The sequence below is a fragment of the Phocoena phocoena genome, chromosome 3, assembly GCF_963924675.1.
Source record: "Phocoena phocoena chromosome 3, mPhoPho1.1, whole genome shotgun sequence".
In the NCBI taxonomy this organism is placed as follows: domain Eukaryota; kingdom Metazoa; phylum Chordata; class Mammalia; order Artiodactyla; family Phocoenidae; genus Phocoena; species Phocoena phocoena.
The window spans coordinates 26,094,829-26,118,032 of NC_089221.1; the positions used below are offsets into that span (position 1 = coordinate 26,094,829).

Genomic DNA, 23,204 nt, shown 5'->3' on the forward strand with positions numbered 1-23,204 from the left:
AATGAAGGAAACAAAAGCAAAGATCAATAAAACTAAAAGCTGGTTCTTTGAGAAGATAAACTAAATTGATAAACCATTAGCCAGACTCATCATGAAAAAAAGCGAGAAGACTCAAATCAATAGAATTAGAAATGGAAAAGGAGAAGTAACAACTGACACTGCAGAAATACAAAGGATCATGAGAGATTACTACAAGCAACTCTATGCCAATAAAATGGTCAAATTCTTAGAAAAGCACAACCTCCCGAGACTGAACCAGGAAGAAACAGAAATTATAAACAGACCAATCACAAGCACTGAAATTGAAACTGTGATTTAAAATCTTCCAACAAACAAAAGTCCAGGACCAGATGGCTTCACAGGCAAATTCTATCAAATATTTATCCTTCTCAAACTCTTCCAAAATACAGCAGAGGGAGGAACACTCCCAAACTCATTCTATGAGGCCACCATCACCCTGATAACAAAACCAGACAAAGATGTCACAAAGAAAGAAAGCTACAGGCCAATATCACGGATGAACACGGATGTAAAAATCATGAACAAAATACTAGCAAACAGAATCCAACAGCACAGTAAGGGATCATGCACCATGATTAAGTGGGGTTTATCCCAGGAACGCATGGATTCTTCAACATATGCAAATCAATCAACGTGATACACCATATTAACAAACTGAAGGATAAAAACCATATGATCATCTCAATAGATGCAGAAAAAGTATTCAACAAAATTCAACACCCATTTATGATAAAAAACCTCCAGAAAGTAGGCATAGAGGGAACTTACCTCAACATAATAAAGGCCGTATATGACAAACCCACAGCCAACATCATTCTCAATGGTGGAAAACTGAAACCATTTCCTCTAAGATAAGGAACAAGACAAGGTTGTCCATTCTCACCACTATTATTCAAAAGTTTTGAAAGTTTTAGCCACAGCAATGAGAGAAGAAAAAGAAAAAAAAAGACTCCAATTCGGAAAAGAAGTAAAACTGTCACTGTTTGAAGATGACATGATACTATACTTAGAGAATCCAAAAGATGCTACCAGAAAACTACTAGAGCTAATCAATGAATTTGGTAAAGTATCAGGATACAAAATTAATGCACAGAAATCTCTTGCATTCCTATACACTAATGATGAAAAGTCTGAAAGAGAAATTAAGGAAACACTCCCACTTACCACTACAACAAAAAGAATAAAATACCTAGGAATAAACCTACCTAAGGAGACAAAAGACCTGTATGCAGAAAACTATAAGACAATGATGAAAGAAATTAAAGATGTTAAGAACAGATGGAGAGATATACTATGTTCTTGGATTGGAAGAATCAACACTGTGAAAATGACTATACGGCCCAAAGCAATCTACAGATTCAGTGCAATCCCTATCAAACTACCAATAGCATTTTTCACAGAACTAGAACAAAAAATTTCACAATTTGTACGGAAACACAAAAGACCCCAAATAGCCTAAGCAATCTTGAGAAAGAAAAATGGAGTTGGAGGAATCAGGCTCCCTGACTTCAGACTATATTACAAAGCTACAGGAATCAAGACAGTATGGTACTGGCTCAAAAACAGAAATACAGATCAATGGAACAGGATAGAAAGCCCAGAGATAAACCCACGCACAGATGGTCACCTTATCTTTGATAAAGGAGGCAAGAATATACAATGGAGAAAAGACAGCCTCTTCAATAAGTGGTGCTGGGAAAACTGGACAGCTACATGTTAAGAGAATGAAATTAGAACACTCCCTAACACCATACACAAAATAAACGCAAACTGGATGAAAAATCTAAATGTAAGGCCAGATATTAAAAAACTCTTAGAGGGAAACATAGGCAGAACACTCTAGGACATAAATCACAGCAAGATCCTTTTTGACCCATCTCCTAGAAAAATGGACGTAAAAACAAAAATAAACAACTGGGGCCTAATGAAACTTAAAAGCTTTTACACAGCAAAGGAAAACATAAACAAGACGAAAAGACAACCCTCAGAGTGGGAGAAAATATTTGCAAATGAAGCAACTAACAAAGGATTAATCTCCAAAATTTACAAGCAGCTCATGCAGCTCAGTATCAAAAAAACAAACAACCAATCCAAAATTGGGCGGAAGACCTAAACAGACATCTCTCCAAAGATGATATACAGATTGCCAATGAACACATGAAAGGATGCTCAACATCACTGATCATTAGAGGAATGCAAATCAAAACTACAGTGAGATATCACCTCACACCAGTCAGAATGGCCATCATGAAAAAATCTAGAAACAATAAATGCTGGAGAGGGTGTGGAGAAGAGGGAACCCTCCTGCACTGTTGGTGGGAATGTAAATTGATACAGCCACTATGGAGAACAGTATGGAGGTTCCTTAAAAAACTAAAAATAGAACTATCATATGACCCAGCAATCCCTGTACTGGGCATATACCCTGAGAAAACCATAATTCAAGAAAAGTCATGTACCACAATGTTCACTGCAGCTCTATTTACAATAGCTAGGACATGGAAGCAACCTAAGTGTCCACAGACAGATGAATGGATAAAGAAGATGTGGCACACAGATACAATGCAATATTACTCAGCCATAAAAAGAAACGAAATTCAGTTATTTGCAGTGAGGTGGATGGACCTAGAGACTGTCATACAGAGTGAAGTAAGTCAGAAAGAAAAACAAATACCGTATGCTAACACATATATATGGAATCTAAAAAGAAAAGGTTCTGAAGAACCTAGAGGCTGGACAGGAGTAAAGATGCAGATGTAGAGAATGGACTTGAGGACATGGGGACGGGGAAGGATAAGCTGGGACAACGTGAGAGAGTGGCATGGACATATATACACTACCAAATGTAAAATAGATAGCTAGTGGGAAGCAGCCGCAAGGCACAGGGAGATCAGCTTGGTGCTTTGTGACCACCTAGAGGGGTGGGATAGGGAGGGTGGGAGGGAGATGCTAGAGGGAAGAGATATGGGGATATATGTATATGTATATTTTATTCACTTTATTATACAGCAGAAACTAACACACCATTGTAAAGCAATTATGCTCCAATAAAGATGTTTAAAAAAACAACTAAGTCAGAAGCTATCATGAGAAAGAGGAACTTTATTAAATAAGAAAATTTATTAAATGCTAAAAAAAAAGAAGCCTCATACTGATCTCTTGCCCCTTCCACCCTGTGAAGGTACAATGAGAAGTCTGCGAGCCAGAAGAGAGCCCTCAGCTGACCATGCTGGCACTCTGATCTCAGACTCTCCATCTCCAGAACTGTGAGCAATAAATTTCTGCTGTTCATAAGCCATCCTGTTTGTGCTATTTTGCTATAGCAGCCTGAATAGACTAAGACAATAGGAAGGGGCTTTCCAGGATGATGAAACAGCTCTATTAAAGCAAGGGGCCAGGACTTCCCTGGTGGTGCAGTGGTTAAGAATCCACTTGCCAATGCAAGCGACACGGGTTCAAGTCCTGGTCCAGCAGGATGCCACATGCCCCGGAGCAACTGAGCCCGCGCACCGCAAGTACTGAGCCTGCGCTCTGGAGCCTACAACGACTGGGCCCACGTGCCACAACTACTGAAGCCCACCCATGCTCCGCAACAAGAGAGGCCACTGAGGTTAGAAAACGGTGCACCACAAGGAAGAGTAGCCCCCGCTCGCCGCAACTAGAGAAAGCCCGTGCGCAGCAACGAAGACCCAATGTAGCCAAAACAAAAAAGGCAAGGGGCCATGACACAGTGAGGTGATTCCTGGGTGGAACTGGAGGAGAAATCTGAGCCTGGTGGGGAAGAGCTGATACAGGTGAGGCTGCCCAGCCTCTGGGCACAGAGAGTCTTGCAGGTGATATAAAAGAAGTCTGTACTTTCCTATAAGGGAAGAGGAGTCCCAAAAGGTGTCAAATGGGAGCAGTGGCAAGGTAACTTTCTGATTATAGAAAGATCATTTTGGTGGATGGATTTGAATGGGGTAAGACATGAGTTTGGAAAGCCTGCAGATGTCGATGCTATAAATTACTATTTTACAAAGAAGAAACTTTTCTTAGTAGAAACCTTGAAAATGAACATTAAGCACCCAACTGAGCATGAGACGGTTATTAGACTGTTCTGCAGTGCCTTGAGTTAGATGTACTGGTAAAAAGCAGAAGATTTGGCGCCAAGCTGTCTGGGTTCAAACTACGGCTCTACAACTTCCTGCCTAGGTGACCCTGTATAAGTTACTAAATCTCTCTGAGGCTCAGTTTCCACATCCATTACATGGAGGAAGTAGTACCTACTTCACAGGGATGTAATGAGAATTAAAGTGAATGAGTATACAATCTAAGTACAATGACTGGCACATAATAAACACACAGAGACGATAGCCGCTGTTATTACTGACATCATCATTATAAGATATGTTTGTTCTTCAGTTATAGGAAAACGGTTATAGAAGGTTCTAGGAATTCCTCTGGATTTGTCTTCAATGAAAATATTCTGGATACCTGTCCACTAATAGTCTTCAAAGCTCTCCATTTTACTAAGTGCTAACCTGTCCTTAACAACTTTTTTTAACACCCCGCAAAAAAGATAAAATTTAACTTGAAATTAGCAGAAAAAGTGAGGAAAGCTGTAGCTAGGGCTCTCCGTGAAGCTGAGAAAAAGACTGCTGAGTTCCTGAAGCAATGGCACAGACCGACAAAAATATCACAAATTGCCAAGTGCGATTTCGAGAATCCAGTATGTTTTCTATTATCTCAACATAGCAGTCTTTCCTAATTAGTGTAAACTTAAATTTTAATAAGAAAAAGGTTTATTGGTTTAAAATAAGCAAAGAAACACATTGGCACTCTTCCTTAAACTTCTATTCACTCTTGATACTAAAGAGAAAACCACAGTTGTGGGACGTGAGCTACCAAAGAGGGCCATCTAGTGTAAAACAGTAGACTCTGATTTATTATTTTGAGGACTTTACTACAAGAGCATGAGGTGAAAGTAGAATATATTATTAAAAATGACAGTGATGTGCCACACAGGTCTCTCATACCAACAGTGGTAGCCAGATGGCCTCCATTTCCCGTGATAACTAAAGAACTAGTTTATTTCTGGTAAATGCTCATATGTTCTTAAGAATTTAACATTAATTCAAGAGGAATTTCTTGTCCATCCAAAAGCAGTTAACTTTAAGTGGTAATCAAACTGCTAATTGTAAACTAAATGTAAAATAATAGTATTTCCGATTTCCCATATAATGGTACATGGGGCATAGCAGGAACATAATATTCACTGAGTGAATGAATTAAAGGACCATATTTTGTTGGGCTTAGAAATTCTGCTGAAAAATTACATCTAAACATAGTCAAATAACCATATTCTCCCTAAATCCAATATTTGTGTCTCACATAAACTATTTCCGGGGTTCACAGTTGCAGAGATAAGATCCAATTCTATTGAAAGCAAAACATGTATAGAAATTGTAGAGAGGCAGATGCTACCCGCTGGAGTGCAGGTCAGATACAAACAGCCAAATTATGACAGTGATGGAGAAATTCTCAAACAGGAGTCTGTGGAATCTACCCTCTCAAAGAGATCTGTTAGATAGCTTGTTTGATTTATGCTTAGTGCTGTCTGAAGGCAGCAGAGAAGGATTAGATCACTGGTTCTCAAATTTTATCTGTAATCTTTGCTTTCTCATTACCCCACATCATTCCTCTACAAACAAAAATTTCTGCAAGTTCATCTTGCTGGTGGACGCCTCCACTAGGCACAGTGCCTTGCACATTGTAGGCATGGGACTGACAACTATCTTTAGCTTGGAAACTTATAGGAAAGGCTAAGAGAAAAGAATGAAATAGAGGTGGAAAAGATGCAAATGTTAAAAGTTGAAAGTGTGATAAAAGAGGCATTCTTGTCTAAATAAATGCTCTTTGAGACACTCTCCTATTTACCCTGACTCTACTGAGTAGGTTCTACCCTCAAAAACCAAAACCTCAGTCTATGAAATAGAACCTCTTCCCTATACATCCCAATTCAAACTCCATCATGCTAGCACAATTATATAAGCCTGACATTCATTCCCAAACAGGCCTTCTTGAACACCCAACTTATAGAACACTATGGACTTCCCCCATCAGCATTCAAAACTTGTAAACCACGATTTCATTCGCTCAACCGCCCTTCTTCTCTATGAAGCGAGTGTGCAAGGGAACAGCTCTGAGCCAACTAATGCCTCGCTGTAGTTGTGTGTTCTTTAATCACAATAATGAATAATTAGCCATCCTCTCCCTGCCTTCTACCCAGCCAAATGCAACTGCAGTAAGTAATCCTCTGCAAATTTTAAATTACTTTTAATCCTTAGATATTCATAAATAGTTTTCAGCTTCTTTCCTTACACATTAAAAAAAACATGTTGTTTCCTTCCAATGCCACTTCCACTTCCCTCTCTATATGACTTAGCTGCCCACAAAACTCTCATTCTTCTCCTTATCAAATATGTATTGAGAGCCTACATATACCAGGCACTGCTGCACATATAGTGATACATAAACACAGGCTCTCACAGAACTTCCAGGCTAGTGGGACAGGGAAACTCAAATAAGTGCCAGGAAGGAAAAGGACACAGAAATGTGACTGGCAAGTTGTCCTTGCAGGCAGCAGTCATGTGGGAACTGACATCTAATGCAGAGTAGGAGATACCAGGCAGCTGAGAGTAAGGGCGGGAAGCAGAATGGTCTCCAGGTAGAACATGTACAAACCCAATGGCAGGAGAGAGCTTGGAGGAATGCAAAGCAGGCCAGGTAAGAAGTGCAGAGTGATAAGACAAATATGTGACACAAGGCCGGGCAGGTGGGCAGGCTTGTTCATTTCACTCTCCAAAGAAAAAATGAAGAGCATTAGACTGGAATATGATGATGATTCACTCAGCATATTTGCTGAGCACTGATATGCCAGGACTGTCCAAGGACCCAGGGAATCAGGAGTGAAGAAGATAGACAAAGTTTACACTCTGATGAGAGAATAGTATGTGCTAAGTAGAAAAAGGAAGGAGAAAATGGAGGTAAGCTTCCAGACTGGGGGAGGGGAGCTGGGGATGAGGAAAAAAGGTTACTATCAAGCAGAGTGAATTAAAGAAAGCCTCACTGGTGATGACATCTGAACACAGGTGTGGGATTTGGCCGCAAGCATGTAAAAGGCCCTGAGGCAAAGGCTTGCTTAGTGTCCTGCAGGAATCTCAGAGGCTAACGTGAAGTGTCTAGGAGAAAAAGTCTAAGACGGCAGCAGGAAAGCAGGTCATACAGGGTCTTGTAGGTGACAACATTGTCTTTTACCCTTGAGATGAGAAATCTTTACGTTTTGCACATAGGAAGTTGTAATCCGACTTCTCTTTAAAAATAGTCCCTCTAGATGATGTGCTGAACATAGGCTGAAGGGTGGGGAGGGATAGACCAGTTGGGAGGCTATGGCTGTAATTTAAGGTAAAGATAACTGTGGTCCAGACCAGGGTGATAACAGTGGAGCTGGTGAAAAGTAGTTATGTTTGGGACGAACTTTTAAGGTAAAATCAACAGGCTATGCTAATGGCTAGGAGGTGTAGGATGAGAGAAAGAGAAGAGTTAAGGATAACTCCAAGGTTTTTAGCCTGAGCTAAGAACAGAACAATCCTTACTGATATGGAGAACACCAAGGTTTGGGGGTAAAAATCAGTTTTGTTTCGACCATGTTAGGTTTGAGGTGCCCGATAGAAATCCAACCAGAGATCCAGTATATCTAGATATCCAAGTATATCTCTAAATATGGAGATATTTGAGTATGGAGTTAGGGGCAAGTAAGAACTGAAGACATAAAATAGAAAGTAACGTACAGATGTATTCAGACTCATGGAGAGGAAGTCAACAGAAAAGAGAAGAGGTCTGAGAAGGTTGGGGAGGTGAAGAGGAACAACCGAAGTGGACTGACGATGAATGGCTAGTGTGGTCACAAAATATGTGTGGTGAAGACTCCACTGGCTGCAGAAGGTAAGAAGACTTCCGCAGAAGGCAGAAGACCATCCTGACCTGCATGGGAGCAAGAGCTGATTCAGGAAGGCTGGTGTAAGAAGCCGTAACGCTGTCCAACAGGCCCGAAACCTGAGACAATGTCCCCCATTGGAGAGTACAAAAATGCCCACAAGAATGGCAAAGACCAGCTTTTCCAATAGTAACACACATCTCATGGGAAATCTGAGCCTGCTGCATTGCCTACTGCTTTGTATAAGCACAACCTTAAGATTCCTATCCTTTGCAATTTAGTAAATGCCACCTCTTCTAACCGAGTCTCTCTGTCAATCATATTCCTGTAACACTGTGACAGCTATGCAGAAACTACTGCAGTGGTCCAGGTGACAGAGGGCGGTAGAGAGGATCTGGGTGATGAAGACATAACACTGTCCAGCAGTAATACTGTCAAAACTTGCGAATGGACTAGAATATAGGGAAGGGAAGCAGAGGAAGGAATCAAAGATGACTACTAGGTTTCTGACTTGCAACATTGGATGGGTGATGTTGCCATTCAATTACTCAAGGAATATTGGTAGAGGACCCAGGTGGGAGAAGACTTCAAGTTCAGTCTTCAACATGTGGAGATGATGAGAAGGCAGCTGGCACTGGAGCTCAGAAAAGAAACGGGATTGAAGAAGTCCATTTAAAAGTCTGCCTACAGAGTGAAACTAATGATATACTTGGAAAAGACTGCCTATAAGAGACTCTACTAAGAAGAAGAAATGCCTAGGAGTAAACCTTGTGCATCCTGGAATATTCATCAGCTCTATAGAATAGGATGAGCCTGCAAAGGAGGCTAAGAAAGAGTAGCTCAAGAGGTGAGAGGAAAACCAGGAACATGCAGCATCATAGAAGCCAATGGGAGACAGCGGCTCAAGAAGGAGGGAGGAGGCTTCCCAGGTGGTACAGTGGTTGAGAGTCCGCCTGCCGATGCAGGGGACACGGGTTCGTGCCCCGGTCTGGGAAGATTCCACGTGCTGCGGAGCGGCTGGCCCTGTGAGCCATGGCCGCTGAGCCTGGGTGTCCGGAGCCTGTGCTCCACAACGGGAGAGACCACGGCAGTGAGAGGCCCGCGTACCGCAAAAAAAAAAAAAGGAGGGAGGGAGCAACCACATCAAAGAGACATTAATGAGAGTCAGTATCTTTTAAATATGTATTTCACTGATGACAGATCATCTTTGTTTTGTCAGCAGATCTCTTGGTCCTACTGATTTCTACAGAAGCTTTCTGTGAATACAGTTCATAAAACCATCATATCAGAATTTTGTTCTTTGTTAACATCTTTCTAAGAAGCTATCCAAAAATTCTTTATTTTTAAGACAGCAAGGCTGATAAACACATTTTGGATAAAATTAGTTACAGCACTGAAGTCATTTTGGAAAGAACACAAAACTGGAGTCTCCGGGCGGGGCTGCGAGCTGAGGCTCGGGTTTTGGTTTTGGACGGAGCTCAGGGAGAGGACTGGGGTTGGCGGCTTGAACATAGCCTGAAGGGGTTAGTGCACCACGACTAGCCGGGAGGGAGTTCGGGGAAAAGCCTGCACCTGCCGAAGAGGCAAGAGACTTTTTCTTCCCTCTTTGTCTCCTGGTGCGCGAGGAGAGGGGTTTAAGAGCGCTGCTTAAAGGAACTCCAGAGACGGGCGCGAGCCGCGGCTAAAAGCGCGAACCCCAGAGACGGGCGCGAGCCGCGGCTGAGGGCGCGAGCCCCCGAGACGGGCGCGAGCCGCGGCTGAAAGCGCAAACCCCAGAGACGGGCGCCAGCCGCGGCTAAAACCGCGGACCCCAGAGACGGGCGGGAGACGCTAAGGCTGCTGCTGCCGCCACCAAGGGGCCTGTGTGCGAGCACAGGTCACTCTCCACACCCCTCTTCCGCGGAGCCTGTGCAGCCCGCCACTGCCAGGTTCCCGGGATCCAGGGACAACTTCCCCGGGACAGCGCACGGCGGGCCTCAGGCTGGTGCAACGTCACGCCGGCCTCTGCCGCAACGTCACGCTGCCTCTGCCGCCGCAGGCCCGCCCCGCACGCAGTGCCCCTCCATCCCCCATCCCCCAACCCCCGGCCTGAGTGAGCCGGTGGCCCCGAATCAGCGGCTCCTTTAACCCCGTCCTGTCTGAGCGAAAAAACAGACGCCCTCCAGCGACCTACGCGCAGAGGCAGGGCCAAATCCAAAGCTGAGCTCCTGTGAGCTGTGAAAACAAAGAAGAGAAAGGGAAATCTCTCCCAGCAGCCACAGAAGCAGCGGATTAAAGCTCCACAATCAACTTGATATACCCTGCATCTGTGGAATACCTGAATAGACAAGGAATGATCCCAAATTGAAGAGGTGGAATTTAGGAGCGAAATCTATGATTTTTTTCCCTTTTCCTCTTTTTGTGAAGGTGTACGTGTATGCTCCTGTGTGACATCTAGTCTGTATACTCTAGCTTCCACCATTTGTCCTAGGGCTCTATCCGTCCATGGCTTTTTTTTAAAAATTCTTTTTCTTAATAATTAAGTTTAATTGTAATAACTTTATTATACTTTACCTTCGTTCTTTCTTTCTTTCCTTCCTTCCCTCCCTCCTTTAGACAAAGAATCACCCCAAATTGAGGAGGTGGTCTCAGGGAGCAGGATTTATGATTTTTCCCCCTTTACCTCTTTTTGTGAAGGTGTATGTGTATGCTTCTCTGTAAGATTTTCTCTGTATAGCTTTGCTTCCAACATTTGTCCTAAGGTTCTATCCGTCCCTTTTTTTTTTCTTTTCTAAATATTTTTTAATTCAATAACTATATTATACTTTATTTTATTTTTACTGTATCATCTTTCTTTCTGTCTTTTTTTCCTTCTTTCCCTCCTTCCTTCCTTCCTCCCTCCCTCCCTCCCTCCCTCCTTTCTTTCCTTCTTTGCTTCTTCCTTCCTTCCTTTCCTCCTTTCCTTCTTTCTTTCCACATACTTCTACTAATTCTCTCTACTTTTTCTCCCTTTTATTCTGAGCCGTGTGGATGAAAGGCACTTGGTGCTCCAGCCAGGAGTCAGGGCTCTGCCTCTGAGGTAGGAGAGCCAACTTCAGGTCACTGGTCAACAAGAGACCTCCCAGCTCCACATAATATTAAACAGCGGAAATCTCCCAGAGACCTCCATCTTAACACCAGCACCCAGCTTCACTCAACGACCAGCAAGCCACAGTGCTGGACAACCTATGCCAAACAACTAGCAAAACAGGAACACAACCCCACCCATTAACAGAGAGGCTGCCTAAAATCATAATAAGGCCACAGACACCCCAAAACACACCACCAGACGTGAACCTGCCCACTAGAGAGACAAGATCCAGCCTCATCCAGCACAACACAGGCACTAGTCCCCTCCACCAGGAAGCCTACACAACCCACTGAAACAACCTTAGCCACTGGAGACAGACATCAAAAACAACGGGAACTACGAACCTGCAGCCTGCAAAAAGGAGACCCCAAACACAGTAAGATAAGCAAAATGAGAAGACAGAAAAACACACAGCAGATGAAGGAGCAAGATAAAAACCCACCAGACCTAACAAATGAAGAGGAAATAGGCAATCTACCTGAAAAAGAATTCAGAATAATGATAGTAAGGATGATCCGAAATCTTGGAAGTAGAATGGACAAAATGCAAGAAACAGTTAACAAGGACCTACAAGAACTAAAGATGAAACAAGCAACGATGAACAATGCAATAAATGAAATTAAAATCACTCTAGATAGGATCAATAGCAGAATAACTGAGGCAGAAGAACGGATAAGTGACCTGGAAGATAAAGTAGCGGAAATAACTACTGCAGAGCAGAATAAAGATAAAAGAATGAAAAGAACTGAGGACAGTCTCAGAGACCTCTGGGACAACATGAAACGCACCAACATTCGAATTATAGGGGTTCCAGAAGAAGAAGAAAGAAAGAAAGGGACTGAGAAAATATTTGAAGAGATTATAGTTGAAAACTTCCCTAATATGGGAAAGGAAATAGTTAATCAAGTCCAGGAAGCACAGAGGGTCCCATACAGGATAAATACAAGGAGAAACACGCCAAGACACATATTAATCAAACTGTCAAAAATTAAATACAAAGAAAGCATATTAAAAGCAGCAAGGGAAAAACAACAAATAACACACAAGGGAATCCCCATAAGGTTAACAGCTGATCTCTCAGCAGAAACCCTACAAGCCAGAAGGGAGTGGCAGGACATACTGAAAGTGATGAAGGAGAATAGCCTGAAACCAAGACTACTCTACCCAGCAAGGATCTCATTCACATTTGATGGAGAAATTAAAACCTTTACAGACAAGCAAAAGCTGAGAGAGTTCAGCACCACCAAACCAGCTTTACAACAAATGCTAAAGGAACTTCTCTAGACACGAAACACAAGAGAAGGAAATGACCTATAGTAGCGAACCCAAAACAATATATAAAATGGAAATAGGAACATACATATCAATAATTACCTTAAATGTGAATGGACTAAATGCTCCCACCAAAAGACACAGATTGGCTGAATGGATACAAAAACAAGACCCTTATATATGCTGTCTACAAGAGACCCACTTCAGAACTAGAGACACATACAGACTGAAAGTAAGGGGATGGAAAAAGATATTCCATGCAAATGGAAACCAAAAGAAAGCTGGAGTAGCAATTCTCATATCAGACAAAATAGACTTTAAAATAAGGACTATTAAAAGGGACAAAGAAGGACACTACATAATGATCAAGGGATCGATCCAAGAAGAAGATATAACAATTGTAAATATTTATGCACCCAACATAGGAGCACCTCAATACATAAGGCAAATACTAACAACCATAAAAGGGGAGATCAACAGTAACACATTCATAGTAGGGGACTTTAACACCCCACTTTCACCCATGGACAGATCATCCAAAATGAAAATAAATAAGGAAACACAAGCTTTAAATGATACATTAAACAAGATGGACTTAATTGATATTTATAGGACACTCCATCCAAAAACAACAGAATACACATTTTTCTCAAGTGCTCATGGAACATTCTCCAGGATAGATCATATCTTGGGTCACAAATCAAGCCTTGGTAAATTTAAGAAAACTGAAATTGTATCAAGTATCTTTTCCGACCACAACGCCATGAGACTAGATACCAATTACAGGAAAAGATCTGTAAAAAATACAAACACATGGAGGCTAAACAATACACTACTTAATAATGAAGTGATCACTGAAGAAATCAAAGAGGAAATAAAAAAATACCTAGAAACAAATGACAATGGAGACACAACGACCCAAAACCTATGGGATGCAGCAAAAGCAGTTCTAAGGGGGAAGTTTATAGCAATACAAGCCCACCTTAAGAAGCAGGAAACATCTCGAATAAACAACCTAACCTTGCACCTCAAGCAATTAGAGAAAGAAGAACAAAAAAACCCCAAAGCTAGCAGAAGGAAAGAAATCATAAAAATCAGATCAGAAATAAATGAAAAAGAAATGAAGGAGACAATAGCAAAGATCAATAAAACTAAAAGCTGGTTCTTTGAGAAGATAAACAAAATAGATAAACCGCTAGCCAGACTCATCAAGAAAAAAAGGGAGAAGACTCAAATCAATAGAATTAGAAATGAAAAAGGAGAAGTAACAACTGACACTGCAGAAATAAAAAAAATCATGAGAGATTACTACAAGCAACTCTATGCCAATAAAATGGACAATCTGGAAGAAATGGACAAATGCTTAGAAATGCACAACCTGCCAAGACTGAATCAGGAAGAAATAGAAAATATGAACAGACCAATCACAAGCACTGAAATTGAAACTGTGATTAAAAACCTTCCAACAAACAAAAGCCCAGGACCAGATGGCTTCACAGGTGAATTCTATCAAACGTTTAGAGAAGAGCTAACACCTATCCTTCTCAAACTCTTCCAAAATATAGCAGAGGGAGGAACACTCCCAAATTCCTTCTACGAAGCCACCATCACCTTGATACCAAAACCAGACAAGGATGTCACAAAGAAAGAAAACTACAGGCCAATATCACTGATGAACATAGATGCAAAAATCCTCAACAAAATACTAGCAAACAGAATCCAACAGCACATTAAAAGGATCATACACCATGATCAAGTGGGGTTTATTCCAGGAATGCAAGGATTCTTCAATATACGCAAATCTATCAATGTGATAAACCATATTAACAAATTGAAGGAGAAAAACCATATGATCATCTCAATAGATGCAGAGAAAGCTTTCGACAAAATTCAACACCCATTTATGATAAAAACCCTCCAGAAAGTAGGCATAGAGGGAACTTTCCTAAACATAATAAAAGCCATATATGACAAGCCCACAGCAAACATCATCCTCAATGGTGAAAAACTGAAAGCATTTCCACTAAGATCAGGAACAAGACAAGGTTGCCCACTCTCACCACTCTTATTCAACATAGTTTTGGAAGTTTTAGCCACAGCAATCAGAGAAGAAAAGGAAATAAAAGGAATCCAAATCGGAAAAGAAGAAGTAAAGCTGTCACTATTTGCAGATGACATGATACTATACATAGAGAATCCTAAAGATGCTACCAGAAAACTACTAGAGCTAATCAATGAATTTGGTAAAGTAGCAGGATACAAAATTAATGCACAGAAATCTCTGGCATTCCTATATACTAATGATGAAAAATCTGAAAGTGAAATCAACAAAACACTCCCATTTACCATTGCAACAAAAAGAATAAAATATCTAGGAATAAACCTACCTAAGGATACGAAAGACCTGTATGCAGAAAATTATAAGACACTGATGAAAGAAATTAAAGATGATACAAATAGATGGAGAGATATACCATGTTCTTGGATGGGAAGAATCAACATTGTGAAAATGACTCTACTACCAAAAGCAATCTACAGATTCAATGCAATCCCTATCAAACTACCACTGGCATTTTTCACAGAACTAGAACAAAAAATTTCGCAATTTGTATGGAAACACAAAAGACCCCGAATAGCCAAAGCAATCTTTAGAACGAAAAAAGGAGCTGGAGGAATAAGGCTCCCTGACTTCAGACTATATTACAAAGCAACAGTAATCAAGACAGTATGGTACTGGCACAAAAACAGAAAGATAGATCAGTGGAACAGGATAGAAAGCCCAGAGATAAACCCAGGCACATATGGACACCTTATCTTTGATAAAGGAGGCAGGAATGTACAGTGGAGAAAGGACAGCCTCTTCAATAAATGGTGCTGGGAAAACTGGACAGGTACATGTAAAAGTATGAGATTAGATCACTCCCTAACACCATACACAAAAATAAGCTCAAAATGGATTAAAGACCTAAATGTAAGGCCAGAAACTATCAAACTCTTAGAAGAAAACATAGGAAGAACACTCTATGACATAAATCACAGCAAGATCCTTTCTGACCCACCTCCTAGAGTAATGGAAATAAAAACAAAAATAAACAAATGGGACCTAATGAAACTTCAAAGCTTTTGCACAGCAAAGGAAACCAGAACCAAGACCAAAAGACAACCCTCAGAATGGGAGAAAACATTTGCAAATGAAGCAACGGACAAAGGATTAATCTCCAAAATTTACAAGCAGCTCATGCAGCTCAATAACAAAAAAACAAACAACCCCATCCAAAAATGGGCAGAAGACCTAAATAGACATTTCTCCAAAGAAGATATACAGAATGCCAACAAACACATGAAAGAATGCTCAACATCATTAATCATTAGAGAAATGCAAATCAAAACTACAATGAGATATCATCTCACACCAGTCAGAATGGCCATCATCAAGAAATCAAGAAACAATAAATGCTGGAGAGGGTGTGGAGAAAAGGGGACACTCTTGCACTGCTGGTGGGAATGTGAATTGGTTCAGCCACTGTGGAGAACAGTATGGAGGTTCCTTAAAAAACTACAAATAGAATTACCATATGACCCAGCAATCCCACTACTTGGCATATACCCTGAGAAAACCAAAATTCAAAGAGAGTCATGTACCAAAATGTTCATTGCAGCTCTATTTACAATAGCCAGGACATGGAAACAACCTAAGCGCCCATCATCGGATGAATGGATAAAGAAGATGTGGCACATATACACAATGGAATATTACTCAGCCTTAAAAAGAAATGAAATTGAGCTATTTGTAATGAGATGGATAGACCTAGAATCTGTCATACAGAGTGAAGTAAGTCAGAAAGAAAAAGACAAATACCGTATGCTAACACATATATATGGAATTTAAGGGAAAAAAATGTCATGAAGAACCTAGGGGTAAGATAGGAATAAAGATGCAGACCTACTGGAGAACGGACTTAAGGATATAGGGAGGGGGAAGGGTGAGTTTTGACAGGGCGAGAGAGAGTCATGGACATATACACACTAACAAACGTAGTAAGGTAGATAGCTGGGGGGAAGCAGCCGCAAGGCACAGGCATATTAGCTCGGTGCTTTGTGACAGCCTGGAAGGGTGGGATGGGGAGAGTGGGAGGGAGGGAGACGCAAGAGGGAAGACATATGGGAACATATGTATATGTATAGCTGATTCACTTTGTTGTAAAGCAGAAACTAACACACCATTGTAAAGCAATTATACCCCAATAAAGATGTTTAAAAAAAAAAAAAAAAAAAAAAAAAACTGGAGTCTCTAGCATAGTCCTGCTTTTACCTTTATCCAGACCTTGGGCAGGGCCCATGCCTTTCTGAGTTCTGGTTTCATTATCTGTTCAGTGTTGGGGGTCAGGGGCGGGATGTGCCGTGGCCAAGAAGAGAAGCAGTAAACTTGCTGATCCATACGTCCCTGCTCCACAAAATCCTGGAGTTCACAATTAATTTGTGGGAATATAGGGGTAAATGTGTGTATTTAAGTCACACATTTTCAACAGTGGTCTCTTTATGGCCATAAGATGAATTACCACTTAAGCCATTTGGTTTAGTTTCGCCATTTCTCAGACCAACCAGATACTCTGACAGCTATGAAGTCTATTCCCTAATGGAAGATACTGAATGAGCATTTATTGATTCCTGAATGTAGAGCAAGATACTAGATACTAGTTTATTTCCGGTAAATGCTCATATGTTCTTAAGAATTTAATATTAATTCAAGAGGAATTTCTTGTCCATCCAAAAGCAATTAACTTTAAGTGGTAATCAAACTGCTAATTGTAAACTAAATGTAAAATAATAGTATTCCCGATTTCCCATATAATGGTACATGGGGCATAGCAGGAACATAATATTCACTGAGTGAATGAATTAAAGGACCATATTTTGTTGGGCTTAGAAATTCTGCTGAAAAATTACATCTAAACATAGTCAAATAACCATATTCTCCTTAAATCCAATATTTGTGTGTCACATAAACTATTTCCAGGGTTCACAGTTGCAGAGATAAGATCCAATTCTATTCAAAGCAAAACATGTATAGAAATTGTAGAGATGCAAAGTATGAAAGACTTATTTGCCTCAAGCTAATGAAGAATGTCTGCACTCACAAAATGTCTTATAGTGAGTACTCTTTTTCTTTGCCCAATAAAATATTTGCTTTTCCAATGCCCAATTCTAGAGGGACTTCTCAAAGGTTATTCCTTGGGCTGGGAGAGATCATCACAACTGGCTTCCAGATATGTTTTGTTCTCCACTCTGGTTTTATCACTGATTGGTTTCACAGGGTAAAAACCACACCCAGCAAATAAAAAAGCTCAATAAAATTTTATAAAATGAAACAAAGGTGAGAGGAATGGGAACTATTTCACTTTGTTCATAAATCAAGCCTTGTCTCTCTAAGTCCCTTTCAACTCCACATGATCCAGCCAAACTAGGCTTTTTTTTTTTTTTTTTTTTTTTTTTGCGGTACGCGGGGGCCTCTCACCGCTGTGGCCTCTCCCATTGCGGAGCACAGGCTCCAGACGTGCAGGCTCAGCGCCCATGGCTCACGGGCCCAGCCGCTCCGCGGCATGTGGGATCGTCCCAGACCGGGGCACGAACCCGTGTCCCCTGCATCAGCAGGCAGACTCTCAACCACTGCGCCACCAGGGAAGCCCCTCAAACTAGGCTTTTGATCTTCCATGCTGTGCCCTTGTTTCAGCAGTCCCAATGTGTGCAATGTCTTTGCATAGAAATTTCTTCCCATTAACTCCCAGTGGCCAAATCCTACTCATCCTTTTAAAGGCTCAAACAACATCATATCCATGAAGCCTTCTAGAAATTCCACAGCTAAAAGAAATTTTACTTTTCCTAAACAGCACAGTTTCCCTATGTCTCTTTATAATATTTAACATGGTACTCCCTGCATTTAGTTACAATTACTCACTTATACTTTTTATAGTGTACGTGTATACGTATACACACACACCCCACACTTTATCTATACACATATGTATACAGATATAGAAAGAGAGAGAGAATTTGTAGTTATTTACTTATATTTTTAATTTCTCCTCATAGTTTTTAAACTTCTTATGGATAGACTAGGTGTCAGCTAATATTTGCTCCCCCCATGAAGCCTAACTCAATGTCTTGCACTGAGTAGGCAGTCACTAAATGGAAATGAGCTCTTATCATATATTGTTTTGCACACAATTTACATAATGAAACAAAACCATATGATATGCTAAAGTCACCAAGAACTAAGTCAATTACATAAATATATATTTGGTTCTTCTAATCTTTGCTCTCTGTTATACAGCAATCTTATTGGAGGAAATGATTTAATACAAACTCACAGTTAAGTGTCCTTCATGATGATCTGGGAAATGAATGAATAAGTACTCCGTGGCTACCAGCTGCATTATGGAGTCACCGAGGAATTCCATCCTCTGATTGTGGCCTCTGGGAAGAAACATCAATGTAAAGAGATCAATAAGCATTTGTGGATTAAAAAAAAAAACACAGAGAATTTTTTTCAAAAGGCATGATGTTAAAAAGCAATGCATTCACCTTGCTTAAAGCACAAAACTAAAAATAATTCCCTAAGGCCCCTCAACTGAGAAGAGATCTGAGTCAATACAGGTTCAGCTTCAAAGGAGAGTAAAGTAAGTACTATTTAAGGATTAAACAACTGCTAAAATAAAGACTAGGAAATAGTGCCTGGCCAAAAGCTGGGGAGTATCAATTGAAAAATAAAGCACCGTTGAATCCTTGAACAGTGAGGGGGTTAGGGGCAGCGACCCCCCCATTCAGTCAAAAATCCAGTTTAACTTTACAGTCGGCCTTCTGTACCACGGTTCCGCATCTGCAGATCCAGCCAATCAATCAACCGACCCTGTGTAGCACTGTAGCACATACTTATTGAAAAAAATCCACATGTAAGTGGACCAATGCAGTTGAAACCCATGTGATTCAAGGGTCAACTGTACAGCAGAGACAACAATGTTGCACAGACAATCTTCATACAGACAAAACAAAGAAAAAGGCCCAAGAATTTTCTTTGCTAAATCTTTATTTATTTATTGCGGTACATGGGCCTCTCACTGTTGTGGTCTCTCCCGTTGCGGAGCACAGGCTCCGGACGCGCAGGCTCAGCGGCCATGGCTCACGGGCCCAGCCGCTCCGCGGCATGTGGGATCTTCCCGGACCGGGGCACGAACCCGCGTCCCCTGCATCAGCAGGTGGACTCTCAACCACTGCGCCACGAGGGAAGCCCTAAATCTTTATCTTTTTATTGAAAAATACACTCCATTATTCAAATCTGGACTCTAGGTTAAGGACTAAAAAAATCTGTGAGAAGAATCCTTAATCTTTACTGTGTAAAGAGAACTGTGAATATCTGAATTGGGGGAAGGAAGCCAAAACTGAATAAAAAACACCATGCAAAGAAACAACGTTTTGGTTATTTTATTAATTATTTCATTAGCTCATGTTCAAATCACTCATCCAGAGCAGGGATTGGAGGACCACATTCAGCCTATGGCCTGTTTTAGTAAAAAGGGACACAGCCATCTTCATTCATTTATATTTTTCCTGTGGCTGCTTTTGTTACTATGGCAGAATCATCATGACAGATACCACATGGCCTATAAAGCCTAAAATATTTAATATTTGTCCCTTCGTAGAAAAAGTTTTTACTTCCTTCACACTTCTCTTATACTTTACAAAGAAATAAGATGCATGGCAATGAGACCAAAAATACTGGATTAGAGCATATCCTCTGGTCCACACTGGTGTCTGGTTGCTCATCCATCTAACGACATGACTTCCCTAGAAATATGTTTGAGACCCCAGCCTTGGAAGGGCATGCAGCAAACGTTTGGGACTGCTTGTCTAAATGCCCATGTTAGAACTACATGAGTACTTCTAACTTACAGGGTCAGATGGTTAAATCCCACAGTTCTCAATGTGAATGCTCTTGCCAAAAGTCGAACGTGGGTAAAAATTACTCCAATTGCGTCTTCAAATTCAGTAAGTTTCTGCAGAACTGGAGAAGTCTCAATAAGTTGTCGATCAGTATTTGGCTCTTGAAGCTACAAGAAGAAAGAAAGAAAGAAAAATCACATGCAGTTTTTAGTTACAAAAGTAATTAACCATTCTAAGATAGTATTTTGTAAACTTCCTTCTCCCATGGGCAGAAATTTCTGAAATGCCAATAAAACACGAAAGCTTCTTTTTCATCCCTTAGAATCGCAAACAAACCTAATATTTAAAGAAGGCTCAAATAATATTTTCCAATCTTCTATCAGATTTCAAGGCCAAATACTGTACACAGATAGTTCAAAATCCCAAGTATTATACTAGCTCTCCAAGGAAGAGGCAAGCTGAAGAACCACTGGTAGAGAATATGTATATATCTATCTGGTAACTCAGTGGTTCTCAAACTTTAGTGTTCATCAAACCCTTGTAGGACTTGTTAAAAGCAGAGAGCCAGGCCCTGCCCCCAGAGCATCTGATTCAGTATGACTGGAATAAGGACCAAGGATTTGCCTTTCTGATAAGTTCCCAGGTAATGCAGATGCTGCTGGTCTGGGGACCAGCTTTTGAGAATCTCTGCATTGAGTAACTTGACCTCTGCGTGTCTTCTAGGGACCAACCTATTTTGGCAAGCTCATACTCATAAAATATTTCTAAAGTACTCTGAATTAATGTCACTTATTACTGTAAAGCCTCTCATGAGAGAGTTCAGCCACTAGTGATGACTTTTATATACACATAATATACATATACAAAAATATGTATATATGAGTATACATTTACATATGTATGTATATGATGCATATCTCCAAGGTAAAATGGTAATAAAAGCAAAGAATAGTAAGAATTTTTAAACCAACTGGGGAAAAAAGTGTCACCATATGTAGATCTTTTAAATTCCAAAATCTTGAATAAAAAGCCATTATACTGTACTAAAATTTAAATTTACAATATGTTTTATGCATCAAAGTCAAAGCCCTTAACTTCTAAGATCCAAATTAGGTTACGATTTAGCAATGTTAATTTAGTATTTGTTCTACTTTGTAATAAGCCCAGACTTGCTTCCATATTATTTTCCCTATAATAGCAGGCATGTAGATATACTGGAGACAACATATTATGCTTTGACTATCACTGTTTTGGGGAAGAGAGGGGACCAAACCACAGCCATGCAAGTAGTTCTCCCTGCCTCGTGAGGGAAGGCAACTCCCAGTGCTTCCCCCACCTCACCCCAGACCACAAAGAGGGCAACACATGGCATCGTTTTAATATTTGTTCCAAAGTTCTCTGGTCTGACACCCCAGCTTAAAGTCATAAAGCCACAGAAGGGAATCAAAGGATAAAAGCAGGAAGGGACAAAAGGCAGACTGAAGCATCATGAATGCCCAGAGTTATAAAGCTTACTGCAGACAGGAAGGTCACACTTACCTGGAGTGGGTGGAGAGGATAATTGAGCCAGACTTCGCGCAAGTCCTGGAAAATGGAGTGATGCCTTTAATGCTTGAGGGAGCCATTTAACACACTCTAGAGTGCTAAATAAAATGCCATTATGTGAAATACTGAACTATTTTAGATGCTGACTCCACTTATTGCAAATTTAATAGTGCTGGCAAACTATTTTTTTTAAAGTGTATTCACCACTCAAATTGCCTGCAGTGACTCTAATTAGCCTATTAAGCTGGGGAGGAAAAGAGCCCCCCACACCCCCAAGAGTCAAAGACACCTTTTAAAACTAAGTTACCCATCTGCTTAACCTAATACACTGGATTAAGCTGCTGTTTTAATCACATTTTTCAGTTTACCATTCCCCAGAAATGTACATCAGCTGTGCCTTTTGTAATGAAAACTCATCTCAAATGGTCCTTTATTTAGGCACTAATTCATTATCGTTGAGTTGTTTTAAGATGGAGTGGAAAACACCCCATATCTAGTTCCTAAACACTTAGATTTGTAAGACCACACTTTTACTGTGGATCATTACAAATGTATACTTGAAATAAGAGAACAAATAAAAGAATAAATTCTGTGGAAAATCCTAATCCATTGAGTTAAATCCAGAGGCAGTTATAATTAGACCTTCCTCGGGATTAAAGTGTTTTTCCTTCAGTTTTAGACTCTAGGGAGCCTCCAACTGAATCTCCTTTCTGGCCTCGATGATAGGTTTTTGAGTTAAATGACAAAACTTTTAAAAGACAAGTTTTTTTTTTTAATTTTTGGAGGGGGGAAGTATAGGAAAATATATTATCACTTGTGACCAGATGATGACAAAGTGAAATAAAATACCTGATATTTTTGTACAACTTGCATCTTAATAAAATACACTTAGGTTTTGTTTTTGGTGTTTTATTTTGCCAATATAAAAAACAAGCTTAAATATCAAACTGTTCTTTTAAAGCTATTTAAAGGACTTCTCTTAACCAATTCAATAACCTTTCCCTTGAATTCTCTGTAGCATAAATTATACTGAATGTCACTCCCTTCCTGCAACTTTCTCATGTTCTCTCAATGCTTTTTCTCTTCCTGCTGTACCTGAAACGGACATTTACCAAACTTCAGCCCCTTGCCTGACCTATTCATTACCTGCTTCTCTGGAGAGCCCTGTCATTCCCATTGCTTTAACTGTTACCTCTGTTTAAATCACTTGTTCATCTCTGCTGCAGTTCTGACCTCTCACCCAAGCTACAAGTCCATAACTCTAAGTGCCTTTATGGGCATCTTTTACCTCAAACCTAAATGACCAAATCATACCTTTTTACCTTTCACCTTAAACTAGGGAGT

The 23,204-nt window shown here is 40.4% G+C and overlaps 1 protein-coding gene across 2 annotated transcripts in view; it reads right to left on the reverse strand.

The window, feature by feature from the left end:
- Positions 1-23,204, reverse strand: part of DROSHA (drosha ribonuclease III) — a 129,576-nt gene that overhangs the window by 15,077 nt on the left and 91,295 nt on the right. For both annotated transcript variants that reach the window (XM_065874879.1, XM_065874878.1), the window contains 3 exons: positions 21,855-21,899; positions 20,325-20,482; positions 18,746-18,851 (listed from right to left, as the gene is read on the reverse strand). In XM_065874879.1, coding sequence (XP_065730951.1) covers positions 18,746-18,851; positions 20,325-20,482; positions 21,855-21,899 — 309 coding nt within the window. The remainder of the gene's footprint in view (positions 1-18,745; positions 18,852-20,324; positions 20,483-21,854; positions 21,900-23,204) is intronic.